This window comes from Podarcis cretensis, assembly GCF_951804945.1.
Source record: "Podarcis cretensis genome assembly, chromosome: 14".
Classification (NCBI taxonomy): domain Eukaryota; kingdom Metazoa; phylum Chordata; class Lepidosauria; order Squamata; family Lacertidae; genus Podarcis; species Podarcis cretensis.
Window position 1 is genome coordinate 15,923,084 of NC_137183.1, and position 16,517 is coordinate 15,939,600.

Genomic DNA, 16,517 nt, shown 5'->3' on the forward strand with positions numbered 1-16,517 from the left:
GGAAGTCCCGGAGGGTGAATAGGGCCGGCCTGAGTTTGGGACCCCCAGTAGGACACAGTTTCCTTAAGGTCCTTGCCGAGATTATGGATAGAGTTAAACCCGTGTCAAGCTCCATGCGGCATGGGGCCCCCTCTATCTGTACGTCAACAAAAATTTTCTCTACGTTGGGGTGGGGCAACTGGTATACCTGGAAGTCCGTGAGCTCTGTTGAGTTGCCTTGGTGCGTTGGGCCCCGGGACCTGGGGCTCTTGGATTGGTCATCTGATGCCTGGCGTCGGGTGGGCCGAGCCCGACACACCCGGGCGATGTGTCCCAATTTTCTGCACTGCCTGCACTCTGCGTTGCGGAAACGGCAGGTCCTCCTCTCGTGACTTTCTCCGCAGCTTGCGCAGCTTGCGTTCCCTCCTTCTCGTCGAGGCAGCTGTGGTATGTGGGCTGCTTGAGTGTGCTGCTGTACTCAGTGCACTTCCTCCCTGTCAGATCCTGAGTCGTCGGTGAGGTCTTCGTGGTGGACCCTCGGTTGGGACGGCTGGCTCGGCCGTGCCTCTTGCATCGACCTCTCAGCAGCTTCCGTTGCCAGGGCCTCCTCCAGAGCAACCTGGAACGTTAGGCCCTTCTTAGCGTAGAGGCATCGTTGCAGCTTTTCATCCTTCAGGCCACCGACGAGGCGGTCATGAAGCATGTTCTCCAGCTCTGAGAAGTTGCAGAACCGGGTGGCTTGGCGGAGAGAGGTCACAAACCCAGTTATGGTTTCCCCAGGGGCTTGCCGCTTTGCGTAGAAGGCATTTCTACGAGCCACCACTGAGGGCTGTGGCGAAAAGTGCCCCTTCAGCTGTTCCATTATTGTTTTGTATGGAACAGTAGCGACGTCTTCAGGCGCAAGGAGAGCCCGGGCGATTTCAAACGTCTCCTCTCCGCAGACGCTGAAGAATATTGCCCTCTTCTTGGTGTCTTCTTCATCGGTGACCCCTTTAGCTTCTAGGAGGAAGGTGAAACGGGAGGCGTACGCTTCCCAGTCTCCAGATGCTGGGTTGAACGGTGAGAAGCTGCTGTCGGTTGCCATTCTGAGTTCCTTGTGTCCCGGAGCTGAAGCCTGGATACACGGTGCGAGGCAGCGGTGCGGCAGGTGGCGGTGCTGCGGTGCTGTGTGTGGCAGTCAGCTCAGCGGGATCCCACCTTCGTCGCCAGTGAAATATACTCAGAGTCGCGAAGTGATTTCATGCTCTTTATTCAGCTCATAGTGGTGAGGAGGAATGAATGAAAGTCCCCTCAAAGTATCTGCTTTATATACATTATTTACACAATGGGCTGCACATGATTGGCTAACTCCGGAATTCTACTGTAAGCCAATCAGGTTGTGGATTCACTTCTATCTGGAGCATGATTGGGTAGTTCCTGCCAACCAATCATACTGCTGCATTGCTCTAGGACCAATCAGACTGCTGCATTCTGAATCCTATTGTTCTAGGACCAATCAGACTGCTGCCTTTTGGATCCTATTGTTCTAGGACCAATCAGACTGCTGCAGTTTGGATCCTATTCAACTCAGTACATAACAGGTCCTTTACCTTTACACCCAGAATCACCTACACAAACATGGGAAATCATAACATTTCTTCTCCTTCCTGTCTCGAAACTCATGCTTGGAGCAGTGATTTCAAATGTAACATTTGACTGTGTAACCTGAGTACCATATAAATCCACTGGATATTAGTAGATTCCAGTAGGGCAGGACCACACCTGGGGCAAATGTCAGGCAACCTGGAATGTCACATGCATCCAAAAAGGGCAACATTGAGCGCATGATTACCAAATATTCTGAGTTTTACTAGCCTCAGCAGAACATGCATTCCTCCTGTCCAATATAAAGATTTGGCAGGGGAGCGGGGAATATTACACTATTAAAACAAAGACCAAAAGACTTGTCCTTGGGCCTTTTGAATAATAATAATAACTCTTTAAAATTTAAAAATCTTATGCCCCACTCATCCTCCCAAAAGGGAGCTCAGCTGGGCTTGCAACTTAAGAAAATATGGGGAGGTGGAAAAAAAAGGAGAATTTCAAGTGTTTTTAAATTGTGAAATTGGTCTGGAGAGGTTTCATATGGAGCCATACACCTAGTACCGCCTTGTCTCCCTTACAAAGCGAAAGGGAAGAGACACTTCGGTATTAGGCGCGTGTTGTTTTGGCTTTTGGGCAACTCTGAACAGGCGCAGGAACCCCGCGAGGAATTCTGAGTATGCTCAGAGAACCGTCGGCCGCTCACACTCGCCCCATTTCCTTCCCCGACAGCCGCCAACCCGCGGGGCCTCAAAAAGAAGCGGCCGTCTCTTTCCCCCCGCTGCCCAAAGGCCTCGAGGGCTGCCCGAGAGAGAGACCTTCGAGACATCTTGGGCTTCCCCTCAGGCGGGCCGCCTCTCCCCGCGGCGAAATCCCGCCCAGAAAAAGGCGACCCGTTTGGGACTCGCCGCCTCAAGACGGCCGGGCGAAACGAAAGGAGAAGCGGAGGAGCTCGGCGGCGGCGGCGAGGAGGAGGGCGGCCGGCCGGCCTCGCGGATACGACGAGAGAAACCGGGGCGTGATTTCCTGTGGGTCTGTTTGTGAGTTAAGAGAAAAGAGAGGCGCGGAGGGAGGAGAAAGGCCGCAAGGTGCTGCGAGGGAAGAAGACCCGTTTCCAGACCCGGCGGCGGCGGCGGGGAGTCGAGGAAGGAGGATGGGGGCCGCCCGGCTGCTCCGGGCCGCCCTTTGGGGCCTGCTCCTCCCGCTGGTAAGGGGTTTGCCTGGGCCCGGAAGCGGGCCTCCGAAGCAGCGGGCGCCCGTCGTGCTACTCCGGGGTGGCGGTCGGGGCGGCTTCCTGAGGGAAACATGGGGAAGCTGCCCTAGCGAGGGGCGTTTCTGAGGGGCAAGGGGCTCGGTCCCGTGTGTGTGTTTGTGACACTGGGCTCTTCGAAAATGCCTCGCCACGTAAACAGAATCACAGCCCGGGACTAACGAAACGGTGGCTGTGGGTAGATCTGAGGGGTGGGAAGAAAAAAGAAACCTCCATGGCTATTGGTAGGACGGGGTGAGGAGCAAAGCGGTCCCGTGGCCATTGCCGGCGCTCCCGGCTTGCCTCCCTCCTCCAGGGGCACCGGATTGGGAACTGAATGTGGAATTAGAATCAGTGGTTCCCAACCCTTTTATTTTTTTTTGCCATGCCCCACCTCAGCACCTCTAAAATCCTGATAGCTCCCCCTCCCGTGACATATTATTCTTATTATTCAAAAAGGGAGCTCCTATTTGTGTGGAGGACGCCTAGAAGGCCATTCACTGTTAATAACTCATTCTTGAATTGTCCCCCTTAAAAATCAAATTGCCTCCATGTTGGGAACCACAGAGATCTGATGGGAGATGGTGTGGATTTTATTTTTATTTTACCTGGCTGTTCCTATGAATTCACAAAATGCCTCCAGTTCTAGTAGGTAGGACTTGGTTATGTCAATCAAAGATTCCAGGAGGTAATGATGGGTCTCTGTGTAGACGTTTGCTGTAGGTGTGTACAGTCATACCTTGGGTTACAGACGCTATGGGTTGTGCGTTTTCGGGTTGCGCACCGTGCTGAACCCGGATGTACCGGAACAGGTTACCTCCGGGTTTTGCTCTTGTGCATGCGCAGAAGCGCTAAATTGCACTTTGCGCATGCGCAGAAGCGCCAAATTGCAGCATGTGCGTACGCAGACGCGACACTGCGGGTTGCGAACATGCCTCCCGCACGGATCACGTTCACAACCCGAGCGTCCACTGTAGATGTGTGTGTATGTACAGTGGTACCCCGCAAGACGAATGCCTCGTAAGACGAAAAACTAGCAAAACGAAAGAGTTTTTCGTTTTTTGAGTCGCTTCGCAAGACGGATTTCCCTATGGGCTTGCTTCGCAAGACGAAAACGTCTTGCAAGTTTGTTTCCTTTGTCTTGCAAGTTTGTTTCCTTTTTCTTAAAACCGTGCATTCACTTCGAGGAGCAACTCATAGCACGCGGTGTGGTAGCCTTTTTTGAGGTTTTTGAAGACTTTGGTGATTTTTGAAGCTTTTCCAAAGTCCGTGCTTCGCAAGACGAAAAAATCGCAAGACAAAAAAACTCGCGGAACGAATTAATTTCGTCTTGCGAGGCACCACTGTACATGCACCCTGGCATGATCTCATTCAGTGGCTGTCGGGATAACCGCAAGTCCAGGAAGCAGGTCAAGTTTTATCCTTGCCCCCCCCCAATGTCCCCAAGTACAGCATTCCCTCTCCCCTTAGAAAAGTGCTTAAAGCACCCCCCCACCCCGCTTTCAATTTTGTGAGGGAAAGTCAAAGGGTGCAATTCACACCATTAGGTTTGGGAGCTAAACTTGCTCCTTGCCTTTGGTATCTGCAGGCAGGCATTGAGAATTATGCCTGAGACTTTATCTGCATCACCCCAACCAAGGTTGTGCTATTAATGTGATGCAATGGCTCTTAGATTGTTACCAGGCCTAGATTTGTATTTGCAATCACTAATGCGGTTTTAAATAAATGATTTATTTGTTAGTTAGATTTCTGCAGCACCCTTCAACTGAGGATCGCACTGTGGTTTACAGTGTAAAAACACAAAAACACATAAGGTAATAACAATAACACCACATGCACTTTAAGATTACTTAGCCAATGACCTGGGAAGAAGAATGTATTCACCTGGCATCTAAAGATACGTAATAAAGGTGTCAGGCAAGCCTCCCTGGGGAGAGCATTCTACAAGTCAGGAGCCAACACAGAAAAGGCCCATTCTCATGTTGCCGCCAGCCGGACTTATTGTGCAGCACAAGAAGAAGGACCTCAGTTGATGATTGTAGGGTCCAGGTTGGTTCATATGGGGAGGAGTGTTCCTTGATGTATTGTGTCCTGAGTCATTTAATGCTTTCTAGGTCAAAAGTAGCACTTTGACTTGGGCCCAGAAATTGGAAGCCAGTGCAGTTGGGCCAGGATTGGTGTTCTATGCTCAAACTATTGCCACTGAAGTTTCAGAACCATTTTCAGAGGCAGCCCCACATATAACAAGTTACAGAAATCTAGCCTAGACATTACTAGAGTATAGACGACAGAAGTTAGGTTATCCCTCTCCAGATAGTGCAGCTTGGGCTACCAGCCAAAGCTGATGGAAAGCACTCCATGCTACCGAGGTCACCTGATCTTCAAGGGATCCTGAAATAACCCCAAGCTATGGACTTGCTTCTGCAGAGGGAGTGCAAACCGATCAAGAGCAAGCCACATCCCATTCAAATGGTCTAGGGAACCCCCTACTAACAGTGCCTCTGTCTTATCTGGAATGAGCTTCAGTTTGTTGGCTGTCATCCAGTCCAGGCAAGAAAACGGTCCAGCACATCCCATGCTACACCTACAGATGTAAAAAAAAAACAGAAGTAAAACATCAGGAAGAACTTTCTGTTAGTAAGAGTTGTTTGACAGTGGAACAGCCTTCCATGAGAGGTGGTGGATTCTCCTTCCTTGGAGGTTTTTGAGAAGAGGTTGGATGTATGTTCTGGTTGAGATTCCTGCTTTGCAGATGGGTTGGACTAGATTAGCCTTGGGGCCCCTTCAAACTCTACAATTCTAAGATTCCTTTATTCTAAGTAGTGCTGTGTGTCATCATACTGGAATCTTGTTTGGGAGTGAGAGGTTAGGGGGGAGTTGCAGGTGAAAAGTTTCAGGCGTACTACTCTTCTGTTTCTGAGCTGCAGCTGCAGCTTCTAGTGAAAAGTACAATTGGGAGGAATACATTCTCTGAGAAGCAGCAGTTCTTGCTTTTTTATTACACACATTCTTTATTGTAACATGAAATTCTGTCCTTGGATGAGTGTTAGAAATAGGACTTGATTCTGAAATATTAAATAAGTGTTTGCTGAAGCTTTTTAAATACTCTGCAAATCTGTATGAGGCAATTGATCCTTGATAAGTATTGTTACTATACTGTTACAATCTGAGAAATCTGAACATCCACAAATACCAGGGGTCAGCAAAATTTTTCAGCAAGGGGCCTCTCCACTGTCCCTCAGACCTTGTGGGCGGCCAAACTATTTTTTGGGGGGTGGGGGTGGGGGAGGAACGAATTCCTATGCTCCACAAATAACCCAGGGATGCATTTTAAATAAAAACACATTCTACTCATGTAAACACACACTGATTCCCGGACCATCCACAGGCCGGATTTAGAAGGCGATTGGGCCAGATCTGGCCCCCGGGCCTTAGTTTGTCAACCCATGACTAATACTGTTGGTACTGTTTTCATTTCATCTTTTGTGCAAACTGTGTTTGGCCTATCAAATCCTTGCTTCTTAAACGAGGGTATGTTCAAGTTCTGTGCACCTTTGCGCAAGCCTGGAAGCTGCAGTTGACCATGGTTTCCTGTTATGTTTGGACCAGGAAACTATAGTTAATGGCTTCTAAACAAGCCAGGATTTCAAAGCATAGTTTAAAGTTATCTTTGTTTGGAAGACCTTAACAGTAGTTCCTGTTTTATGCGTAATGGGAAGCTCTGGTTATCCTTGTCTTGCTGGTTGGTTTCCCATTTCACGCCAAGGCAGGAGCATAGGTACATGAAAATCATGCTTAATAATCCAGGATTTTATGGTCCCAACAAGGAACTACAGTGGTGCCCCGCAAGACGAACGCCTCGCAAGACGAAAAACCCGCTAGACGAAAGGGTTTTCCGTTTTTCGAGGCGCTTCGCAAGACAAATTTCCCTATGGGCTTGCTTCGCAAGACGAAAACATCTTGCGAGTCTTGCGAGTTTTCTCCCTCCCCCCCCCCTTTTCTAAGCCGCTAATTCGCTAAGCCGCTAATAGGGATGCTTTGCAAGACGAAAAAACCGCTAGACGAAGAGACTCGCGGAACGGATTCTTTTCGTCTTGTGAGGCACCATTGTACTGCAATGCACTACTATATGTTGGGCTGCCTTTGAAAATGGTTCAGAAACTGCAGCTGGTGTAGAAACGGTTCAGAAATTGCAGCTGGCCAGTTGTTGACTGGGGCAGGACAACCGGAACATGTAACACTGATTCTGGAACAAATGCGCTGGGCTACCAGTGCTCAATTCAGAGTACTGGATTTGACCTAGAAGGCCTATGCAGCTCAGGACTCCAGTGCTTTCCCCAGGAAGACATGCCTGGCACCATCTTTTTCTATTTTAGGCACTAGGAAAGGATTTTTCTCTTTACTCAGGCTTTTGGCTATTAATTAGAATGGTGGAATGGGATCAGTAAGCCCTGATGTGTTTTATCTGTTTAATTGTGCTTTTTAATTTTCATTGGATGTTCTTAAATGGTTTTAATATAAGTCACCTTGGGTCACTGTGAGAAAAACTACTAACAAATATAATAACTCAATGAAATTAACGTGTATCAGTTTATCAAGTATAGGGATTTGGATTGTTTCACCCTTTTCTTCCTGTCTTTATTTGTTCATGTAGAAAACTTTTAACCTGCCTTTCAATACACACACACACAATACAGGGATCAACAATCAAATCAGTAAAATATCCATAATAAAATAAATAAAGAAGCATATACAGTGGTACCTTGGTTTAAGAACAGCTTAGTTTATGAACAACTTGGATTAAGAACACCGCAAACCCGGAAGTAGGTGTTTTGGTTTGTGAACTTTGCCTTGAAAGCAGAACATGTTTCGCTTCCTGTTGAGTGTGTTCCCTTTGTCAGTTGAGTCCCCCGCTGCTATGGGAAAGCATGCCTTGGTTTAAGAACGGACTTCCAGAACGGATTAAGTTCGTAAACCAAGGTACCACTGTATCAGTAAATATGTGTCAGGCTTATGCAGATTTCATAGTGCAAATTTCATAGTTTTTAATATGTTGTAGATCAAGCACATGCCAATGTTAGAGTCCCTTTCCCTCATGTTCTTAACATATTAATCTTTCAGTTTTTTGGGGGGTGGGAATCTGAGCTGTATGAAAATGCTCTGAAAGGCCCTGCTGTGTTCCTAGTATTGGGATCCTAGTATTATGCTTTTATAAGAAATGATTTGGCATTGCATAATCTAAAACCCTTTCAAAATGATGCTAGTCAGCATTTTCATTCGTATTTTAAAGTGGTTAATGGAAAAAATCTTTTTCAATTATAGGTCAGCACCGGTCCAGGAATCTTGCATGCAATTCAGATCGATAATCCTCTGTTAACAAAGGACTACTGCATATATTATAACTCTGAGTGGACCTCCCTTCCTAGTGCCTTAAATAACATTGTAAGTAATTATACTCTTGTATTTCCTAAGAATCGAGTGACTTTTCCTTGGGAAAATATGTCACAATCATTCACATCCTAATGGCACAATCTTTCTATCTAGACTATGCCATGTATGGTATGGGTGTGCCAGAAAAGGCCCTTGAAGTAAGGCTAAATCTATGTGTGCAACAAAATGTAGTGAGAATGAAGTGGTTTTGAGGCCTGAAAAAGTAGAATGGTTTCAGATAATAGTTGCAAAAATTCCCCTGGTAAATGAAACTTGCTGCAAACTGATGACTAGTCTGGATGCTGGATTAGAGTTCTACATGCAAGGAGTGTTAACGTGGGGAAAACACGTAGAAACAGTATCCCATGCCAGCAGTCTGAGTGGTACAGTATATACAATATTAAACTAAACCACTAAGGTGTCTGGAAGTACAGTTTCTTTGCTAATGACTTTTCAGCTTCATAGTGTCATGATCTTTATTCCATCTGTTTTCAGTAAATAATAAGGCTGTTAGATTAACTGCTTCAGCTATATTACAGAATTCTCTTGCACTTCCAATCTTTTCCTTTTGCATCTTAGACGTATACAAGACTGGAGATCTTGACCCCCAAATTGCTTTGCAGTCCCTCGGATGCCACTCATGAAACTGTCAAGGACAAAGCAATCGTTGTGTCGAGAGGAAACTGCACTTTTGTAGAAAAGGCAGAGATCGCTCAGAAACTCGGTGCTAAAATGCTGCTCATCGCCAGTGACACTGGCATAGTAAGTTCTAATAGACATGGCTGCTTTTGCATGAAAATGTTTTGCTTAAATTGTGGCGATTGTTTTTGTCGCATCACTGTGGGTTTCATTAAGGTGGCGGTGTTTTTCCCCTTTTTGAATCCGAGATGGCCATCTCACAGTAATCTAGAACTTGTCCAATTTTATTTGGCTCCTGAGGGCCCTACCAAATCTTAATCTAGGGTTAGGACTGAAGGGGCAAGGCTTCGGTCAGTTGCAAAGCAGTTCTATATTTTTGTGGCCATCATCATAAATACCCTTTCCTTCTTGCTGATATTGACGGTGAGAACTGAAGAGGGAAAATATTATATGGGTGATGGCGACAGATAAAAAGCTGGTGTACAAAATGGCACTCATAAAAAGCACTCCTGGCACTGCCAGGCACTTGTGCCTCTCCAGACAGCAATGAGTCCAGGACTGACCCCAAGCTGCACACCTGATTTTTCAGGTGAGTGCCATCCTGGACTGGTTGCATATAGGGCCGTAGCTAGGGGGTGGCGAGGTGGGCCCCCACCAGGCACACAGGTGATGTTAGGGCACAAAATCGGCTTTAAAATATGTCCATAAATTTAAAACAAAATAAAAGAAAAAAAATTCCTTCCAGTAGCACCTTAAAGACCAACTAAGTTAGTTCTAGGTATGAGCTTTCGTGTGCATGCACACTTCTTCAGATACACTGAAGTGTGCATGCACACGAAAGCTCATACCTAGAACTAACTTAGTTGGTCTTTAAGGTGCTACTGGAAGGAAATTTTTTTCTTTTATTTTGTTTTGACTATGGCAGACCAACACGGCTACCTATCTGTATCCATAAATTTAGATATTGAATATTGCCTCATAAGAAATGGTTTTAAATAGAGAGTGAATTGGAGGAGAGGCAGAAAGAAGAGCTAATTTGTCTGTGGCTAGGGGGCGCAATCTGGATTGTTCTGCCAGGGGCGCAAGATCACTTAGCTACAGCTCTGGTTGCATACCATGATCCAGATCTGCCATATTAATATGCAGTAATATGTAGTATAGGCCTAGGGATAAGACAGAATGTTTTGATAGACTTTTAAGTAGAGATTCGTTCAGTAAAGCAGATGCATTATGAGTGTCCTTTTTCTAGGATACTCCTTATGGTAACAAGACTGCAAACATCACCATCCCAATCACACTTGTAAGCAATGAAGATATAATCAATTTGAAAGAGGTAAGTACTTTTCTGGATTGCTTCGGAAAATGGGAGTTGAAACGGGTTTGGAAATGAGATATTTTGATTTCACTTCTGGGCCTCTGTGGCCATCACACAGGGTCCCTGGACGTTTGACGGTCTATTGACCCTGTGCCACCACTGTGACTGCTTTCTTCGCTGCCACCAACCCGTTTCTCACGGGCACACACGGAGTCCAGACAGTTGTTAACATTAACAAATAATCAAGTTTATTTTTATAAGCATGAAAAAGCTTATGGTTTCAGTTAATTTTTCTTGGCAGTTTCTTAATCTTAGTTTCTTTACTGACCCAATGTTACTAACAACTTCAAACTGATTATCCCAACTAACTATCTAACTCCACCTAACAATTCCTCTCACTCTCTCACAACACAGCTCTACCAACCCACAGACTCCCTCTTCCTTCTCCAACTCCCAACTCTCAACTGACTTTCACACAACTCCCCCTCTAACCCTAACTCCTCCTATCAGTTTCCACTGGCCAATCACATCACACTCATTTTAACCCTTTCCTTATGACCCACCTAGGAGACAAACGCCCATACTCTTTCTTCCCTCTTCTCCCCTCTTTCAGTACTTGGTCAGGTGAAATCCAATCAGATAAATACACTTTTTGCAGCATCTCGTTGTATCTCCTTTGCTCTTTTTTCAGTTTCTGATTACTAGGATGGAAATTCCATAGATACTTTGAAGTCTCTGAAAATACCTTGCTATGTTGTCTTGACTTCAGTAACTTGTTTTTTATCTGCTCTGATATGTTCCTAAAAAGGAAAAGAGATGCTGGATGAAACATCTTTTACCAAAATAAAGCACCTTAATCAAGGGCTGTATTCAACTCATTCCTACGCAGAGTTGAAATCAGAGGTCATGACTCACTCATTTCTTTCAATGAGTCTAGGACTTAGTTGGATACAATGACAATATTTGTGCATTATTTTCTTCTCTGACAGTTACTTGACTAATTTCCTCTTCTTTGTTTGTCTTTATCAGCATTAATTTTTACCACTGTGTGTTCATTTTTCATTAGAACACTTGCGATCAGAATGAAGGAGCATGATGTACTTGGTTTATTAAATGGCCATGGTAGATTATGCTTGCAGCTAAAATCCTCTTTTTTGCATCTTATTTTATTCATTTTGTGTTGCTGCTTTTCATACAATGGTGATAAAGGTGGGAGGCAGTTTCTTAGAAGAATACAGTGGCCTGGTTTGCACATTGCACTAAGTGACACATGGCTTAGCACAGAACCCTGGAAAGGAGATTGTGGCTACTCCTCCCCAGTCATTTTGCTGTTCTGCTGTACTGAGCTATGTTTATGCTAAACTAAGCCATGCTAAACTAAGCCAGGATTAGTTTTTCATACAATAATGATAAAGCATGGTAAGCCATGTTTAGCATGTTGTCCGAACCCTGGTTCATCAGTTGGTTCTCTTCACACTAACCACAAACTGCAACCAAGCTTTCTCCTATGATTTATGTCTCATGATTTTGTCGTCTGTGTGTGAAGGAAAAAACTTAAACACATTGCAGAGTTCCCAAAAAATAGACCAGAGGCAATTTCATCCAGCAGAGCTTTACTGAGCTCCCGGTGGAGTACAGGATCAGGTTTAAGGTGCTGGTTTTAACCTTTAAAGCCCTATACGACCTAGGACCCTTGTACCTACAGGACCACCTCTCCTGGTATGTCCCACGGAGGACCTTACGGTCTTCAAACAAAAACATCTTGGAGGTCCCAGGCCACAGAGAGGTTAGGCTGGCCTCAACCAGAGCCAGGGCTTTTTCGGCTGTGGCTCCAATCTGGTGGAACGCTCTGTCACAAGAGACTAGGGCCCTGCGGGACTTGACATCTTTCTGCAGGGCCTGCAAGACAGAGCTGTTCCACCATGCCTTTGGCCAGGGCACAGCCTGACCCCCTCCTTTGGCAATCCTCGCAGAACTCTAGCCCAATGGTTGCCATTGATCTGATTTGAACTGATTTTATAATGAAATGATTTTAGAATGTTGTATCATTTTACTGTTGTTAGCTGCTCTGAGCCCAGCTTTGGCTGGGGAGGGCGGGATATAAATAAAATTTTTTACTATTATTATTACTGCTACTGAAGGCAAATGAGCATAATGGTCACAAATCCAGTTCATTCAGGACTGGCACAGTCCATAAGAAATGCAGTTGCAACAGACTTATCTTAAACTTAACAATAATTTATAAGACTAAACCTTAACACTATGGCACACAGAACAGAACACCACATCAGAACAAAGACATAGAAAAAGAAAGTGAGTTCAGGCTCCTTCTGGCCTTACCAATATAGTCAGCATAACCTTGACAGAAAGGATAACAGAACCAGTTTAAACCAACTGTACTCAGCTTGAAGGAATAACCCAAATGTCAGAAACCTCCTGCTTTCACATAGACAAGCTTCAAGAACCCTCTTGAATTAAGCAGAACAGGAAAGATCTCTACACGTCAGATTCGTCCAGGAGAGCTGAAGCATGAACCTGGGTTCAGACGACACACTAAACCAAAGTGTGGCTTAGCTCATTGCAGCACAGCAGCAAAATTATTGGGGATGAGTGCTAGGCATGCCCTCCGAAAGGTCTGGTGGGGCCTGCTGAGGCTGTGACAAACTCCATTGGGCCCTCCTGCTGCTATGATGGGGAGGGCCCAATGGAGCCCACCTAGCTGCGGAATATTGAGGGGGGCTGGCCCTCACATTAAAATTTTTGTGGATGCCCACGGCCACCCAGAGATGGTCTGGTGCTGCACGCTTGCATGCCAGTGTTAAGCCATGGTTTGGCTTAGCCTGACATGCAAACCAGGCCAATGGGTGAAGATTGAGCTGTGAATAGTTTTGTTGCTGCAGTCTTCTACATTCACATCATGAATGAGACTTGCTTCTTGGTGGCCAGTGTTTTTGTACATTGGAAAAGGGTTTATTCTCTTTCCTGATTTTTTTTTCATGTTCTCCCTGCTTCTCCACTATGTCCTTTCTACAACCTTGTGAGGTAGGTTAGGCTAGCAGGGCTCAAAGTCATCCAGTGATCTTCATGGGGTTTTGAACCTGCATCTCCTCATTCAAAACTAGAACCACCCTAGCTCTTTTCTTGTTCTGGCTGTTTGATGTGCTACAGATGACTAAAATATGCACCTGTAAGCAGGTGGGTTGGTAAAGGAAAGTGGACTTCCTTGCAAGGCTATGTTTCGGAATATCCCAGAATCATGGTCAGATATTGAAATGTGAAGCATCTCCTTTCAACAGACATCTCTAATCCGATGCTTTTATAATTTCCAGGATCTTGGAAAGAATGTGAACGTGACATTATATTCACCACCTCACCCAAAATTTGACTTCAGCATGGTGGCTATCTTTCTAATTGCTGTGGTCTCTGTAGCATTGGGAGGCTACTGGAGTGGAATGGCAGAGCTGTAAGTTTCCTTGGTTTAACCTTAATATATTTAAAAGTTCCTGTTACTGGACAACACATTTGCTGCTACAAAGGCAATTTTGCTTTGTGTGTTTGTTCTCTCTTTCTCTCAAACAGTTCCAGTGGGGATCTCTCTTTCTCTCAAACAATAAATATGTGGGATCAAGGTCCTGGTCTATAAGTTGTATGGGAAGAGCAAAAGATGGTGAAAAATCCATTGATTTGCAACTGGGCAATAGACAGTAGTTAGAGCGTCTTTCAGGTAGAGCTCAGAGAGACCTCCGTCTGAAACCCTGGAGAACTGCTGCCATCCGATGAACAAGATGGAACACACAGATTTCCCAATAAATCCAGTATCCTGTTCATGGATGATTCCATCTGAGCAGGACAACCAGCTGGGTACAACTCATTGTGCCAGAAGCATTCCCGTGGAGAAGGCCCAGTTTGATGGTAGACTTGTGTGGCTTTGCTAAGGGCCTCCAAAAAGCATTATGGTCCACAAAGTCTGATTGGACCAAATTAGTAACGCTGCCAAGTGCACTGCTTAGAGATGAGCTGAGTACAGAAAGGAATCTAAGAATCTCACTAAAGGTGATGTTTATTCAATATAAATATGCATCAAATCTATAACTGATAATTACTTGATTTTTAATTTTGTAGTGTTTTCTCCATGGGGACACTTTGGGCACAATGCCTGGAAAATACTGTTGGCATTGAAAAGCCACATGGACTGTTAAGGAATAGATTTCCTGGAAAACCTCTGCAGAATTTCAAGTCTGATGCTTCTTATGGGCATTTCTCCACCAGAACAACTAGAAAAAGCATTCCTATAGGGAAGTCCTAAGAGCAGGTGTCTTTTGTGACTGAAACATATTAAGTTCATATTAATACTAATGAATGGACTAATAAATATTAAGCTCTGCATATGCCATAAGATAAATATATATTCATTCTATGAACCATGATGTAATCTTGCTGAATGTTGCTTAGTTGAGATAAGCCAATCCATTACTAAAGCAGAAAGAAACACCCACATATTGACCTATGTTGAAAATGGTAACAAGATGCAGTGAGAGCCTATAACTGCTTCTGTTTACCCTCACAGTGAGAGTCTGAAGCGGTCTTCAAATGATGGAAACAGTGACTCATCAGAAAGTGAAGAAAACGTGGTTTTAACTCCTATGACTGCTGTTTTCTTTGTTGCCATCTGTTGTATTATGCTAGTCTTAATGTACTACTTCTACAAATATCTAGGTAAGGAGACATTTGGATTTATTCTGGTCTGACTTTCTGAACTTGCCATGCCTCTTTAAGACTGCTTCCTGCTAAGTTGGTAGCCTTGGGTCCGGGTTGCAAGTGGGGGCTTGATGATTGAATGCCCCATAAAAAAAGAAAGAAAACATTCTGGCGAGACTTTTTCCTGATACGCTTCATTTCTTATAGCGAGGGATTTATTATTATTATTATTTCCTAGTGTTTCTGGAGGAGTCTGGAGTGGTTCAAGCTTACAAACTCAGTGAAAATTGGAGCCCTGCCTCAATTCAACACTGAATTTATATAGTTTTATTTAGTTCTACGTAGGATGCGCCTTCTGTTCTCCTTCTGTTTGATTTTATACAGTGGTGCCTCGCAAGACGAAAAGAATCCGTTCCGCGAGTCTCTTCGTCTAGCGGTTTTTTCGTCTTGCGAAGCAACCCTATTAGCGGATTAGCGCTATTAGCGGCTTAGCGGCTTAGAAAAAGGGGGGGAAAGCGGGAAAAAATCACAAGACTTGCAAAACGTTTTCGTCTTGTGAAGCAAGCCCATAGGGAAATTCGTCTTGCGAAGCGCCTCAAAAACGGAAAACCCTTTCGTCTAGCGGGTTTTTCGTCTTGCAAGGCATTCGTTTTGCGGGGCACCACTGTATATGCAAGCATATTCTCTACTTTTGCCCACAAGGAGGCTGTAGCTCAGTGGATATTTTTATAATAAATACCCACTGAGCTACAGCCTCCTGGGGTGGGGGGAGAGAGAAGATGATAGATAGATAGATAGATAGATAGATAGATAGATAGAGGTAAAGGGACCCCTGACTTAGCGGCTTAGTCATGCTGGCCACATGACCCGGAAGCTGTACGCCGGCTCCCTCGGCCAATAAAGCGAGATGAGCACTGCAACCCCAGAGTCGGCCACGACTGGACCTAATGGTCAGGGGTCCCTTTACCTTTACCTTTTAGATTCCAATGTATAGTTAGCAGAGAAAAAAAAGTTGCAGAATTCCCCAAAAATAGGCCAGAGGCAATTGTATTTCATCCAGCACAACTTTACTGCTACTGAAGGCAAATGAGCATAATGGTCACAAATCCAATACATCCAGGATTGGCACTGTCTAGAAATCCAGTTGCAGCAGACTTAACTTAAACTTACAATAACTTTGTAAGTCTGAACCTTAACACTAAGCATACTCTGTACAGAACACCACAACAGAATGAAGAGAGCCAGTGTGGTGTAGTGGTTAAGAGCGGTGGACTTGTAATCTGGGGAACCGGGTTCGCATCTCCGCTCCTCCACATGCAGCTGCTGGGTGACCTTGGGCCAGTCACACTTCTCTGAAGTCTCTCAGCCCCACTCACCTCACAGAGTGTTTGTTGTGGGGGAGGAAGGGAAAGGAGAATGTTAGCCGCTTTGAGACTCCTTAAAGGGAGTGAAAGGCGGGATATCAAATCCAAATCCAAAGAGAGATAGAAAGAGAAAGTGGTACCCAGGCTCCTTCTGGCTTTTCTTTTATAGTTAGTATGACCTTGACAGAAGAGATAACAGACCCAGTTTAAGCCAGCTGTACTGAGCTTCTCTGAAGGCATAACCCAAACATCACAAAGCTTC

At 45.1% G+C, this 16,517-nt stretch overlaps 1 protein-coding gene across 3 annotated transcripts in view; it reads left to right on the forward strand.

The window, feature by feature from the left end:
* The first annotated feature begins 2,122 nt into the window (after positions 1 to 2,122).
* SPPL2A (signal peptide peptidase like 2A) overlaps positions 2,123 to 16,517 on the forward strand; it is a 40,000-nt gene continuing 25,605 nt past the window's right edge. For 2 of the 3 annotated variants that reach the window (XM_079954264.1, XM_079954266.1), the window contains exons 1-6: positions 2,129 to 2,767; positions 8,132 to 8,251; positions 8,819 to 9,001; positions 10,128 to 10,211; positions 13,523 to 13,656; positions 14,761 to 14,909. In XM_079954264.1, the coding sequence (XP_079810390.1) occupies positions 2,240 to 2,767; positions 8,132 to 8,251; positions 8,819 to 9,001; positions 10,128 to 10,211; positions 13,523 to 13,656; positions 14,761 to 14,909 (1,198 nt within the window). In that variant the 5' untranslated portion in view covers positions 2,129 to 2,239. Of the gene's footprint in view, positions 2,768 to 8,131; positions 8,252 to 8,818; positions 9,002 to 10,127; positions 10,212 to 13,522; positions 13,657 to 14,760; positions 14,910 to 16,517 lie in introns of all 3 variants that reach the window. The other variant, XM_079954265.1, reaches the window with a different exon arrangement.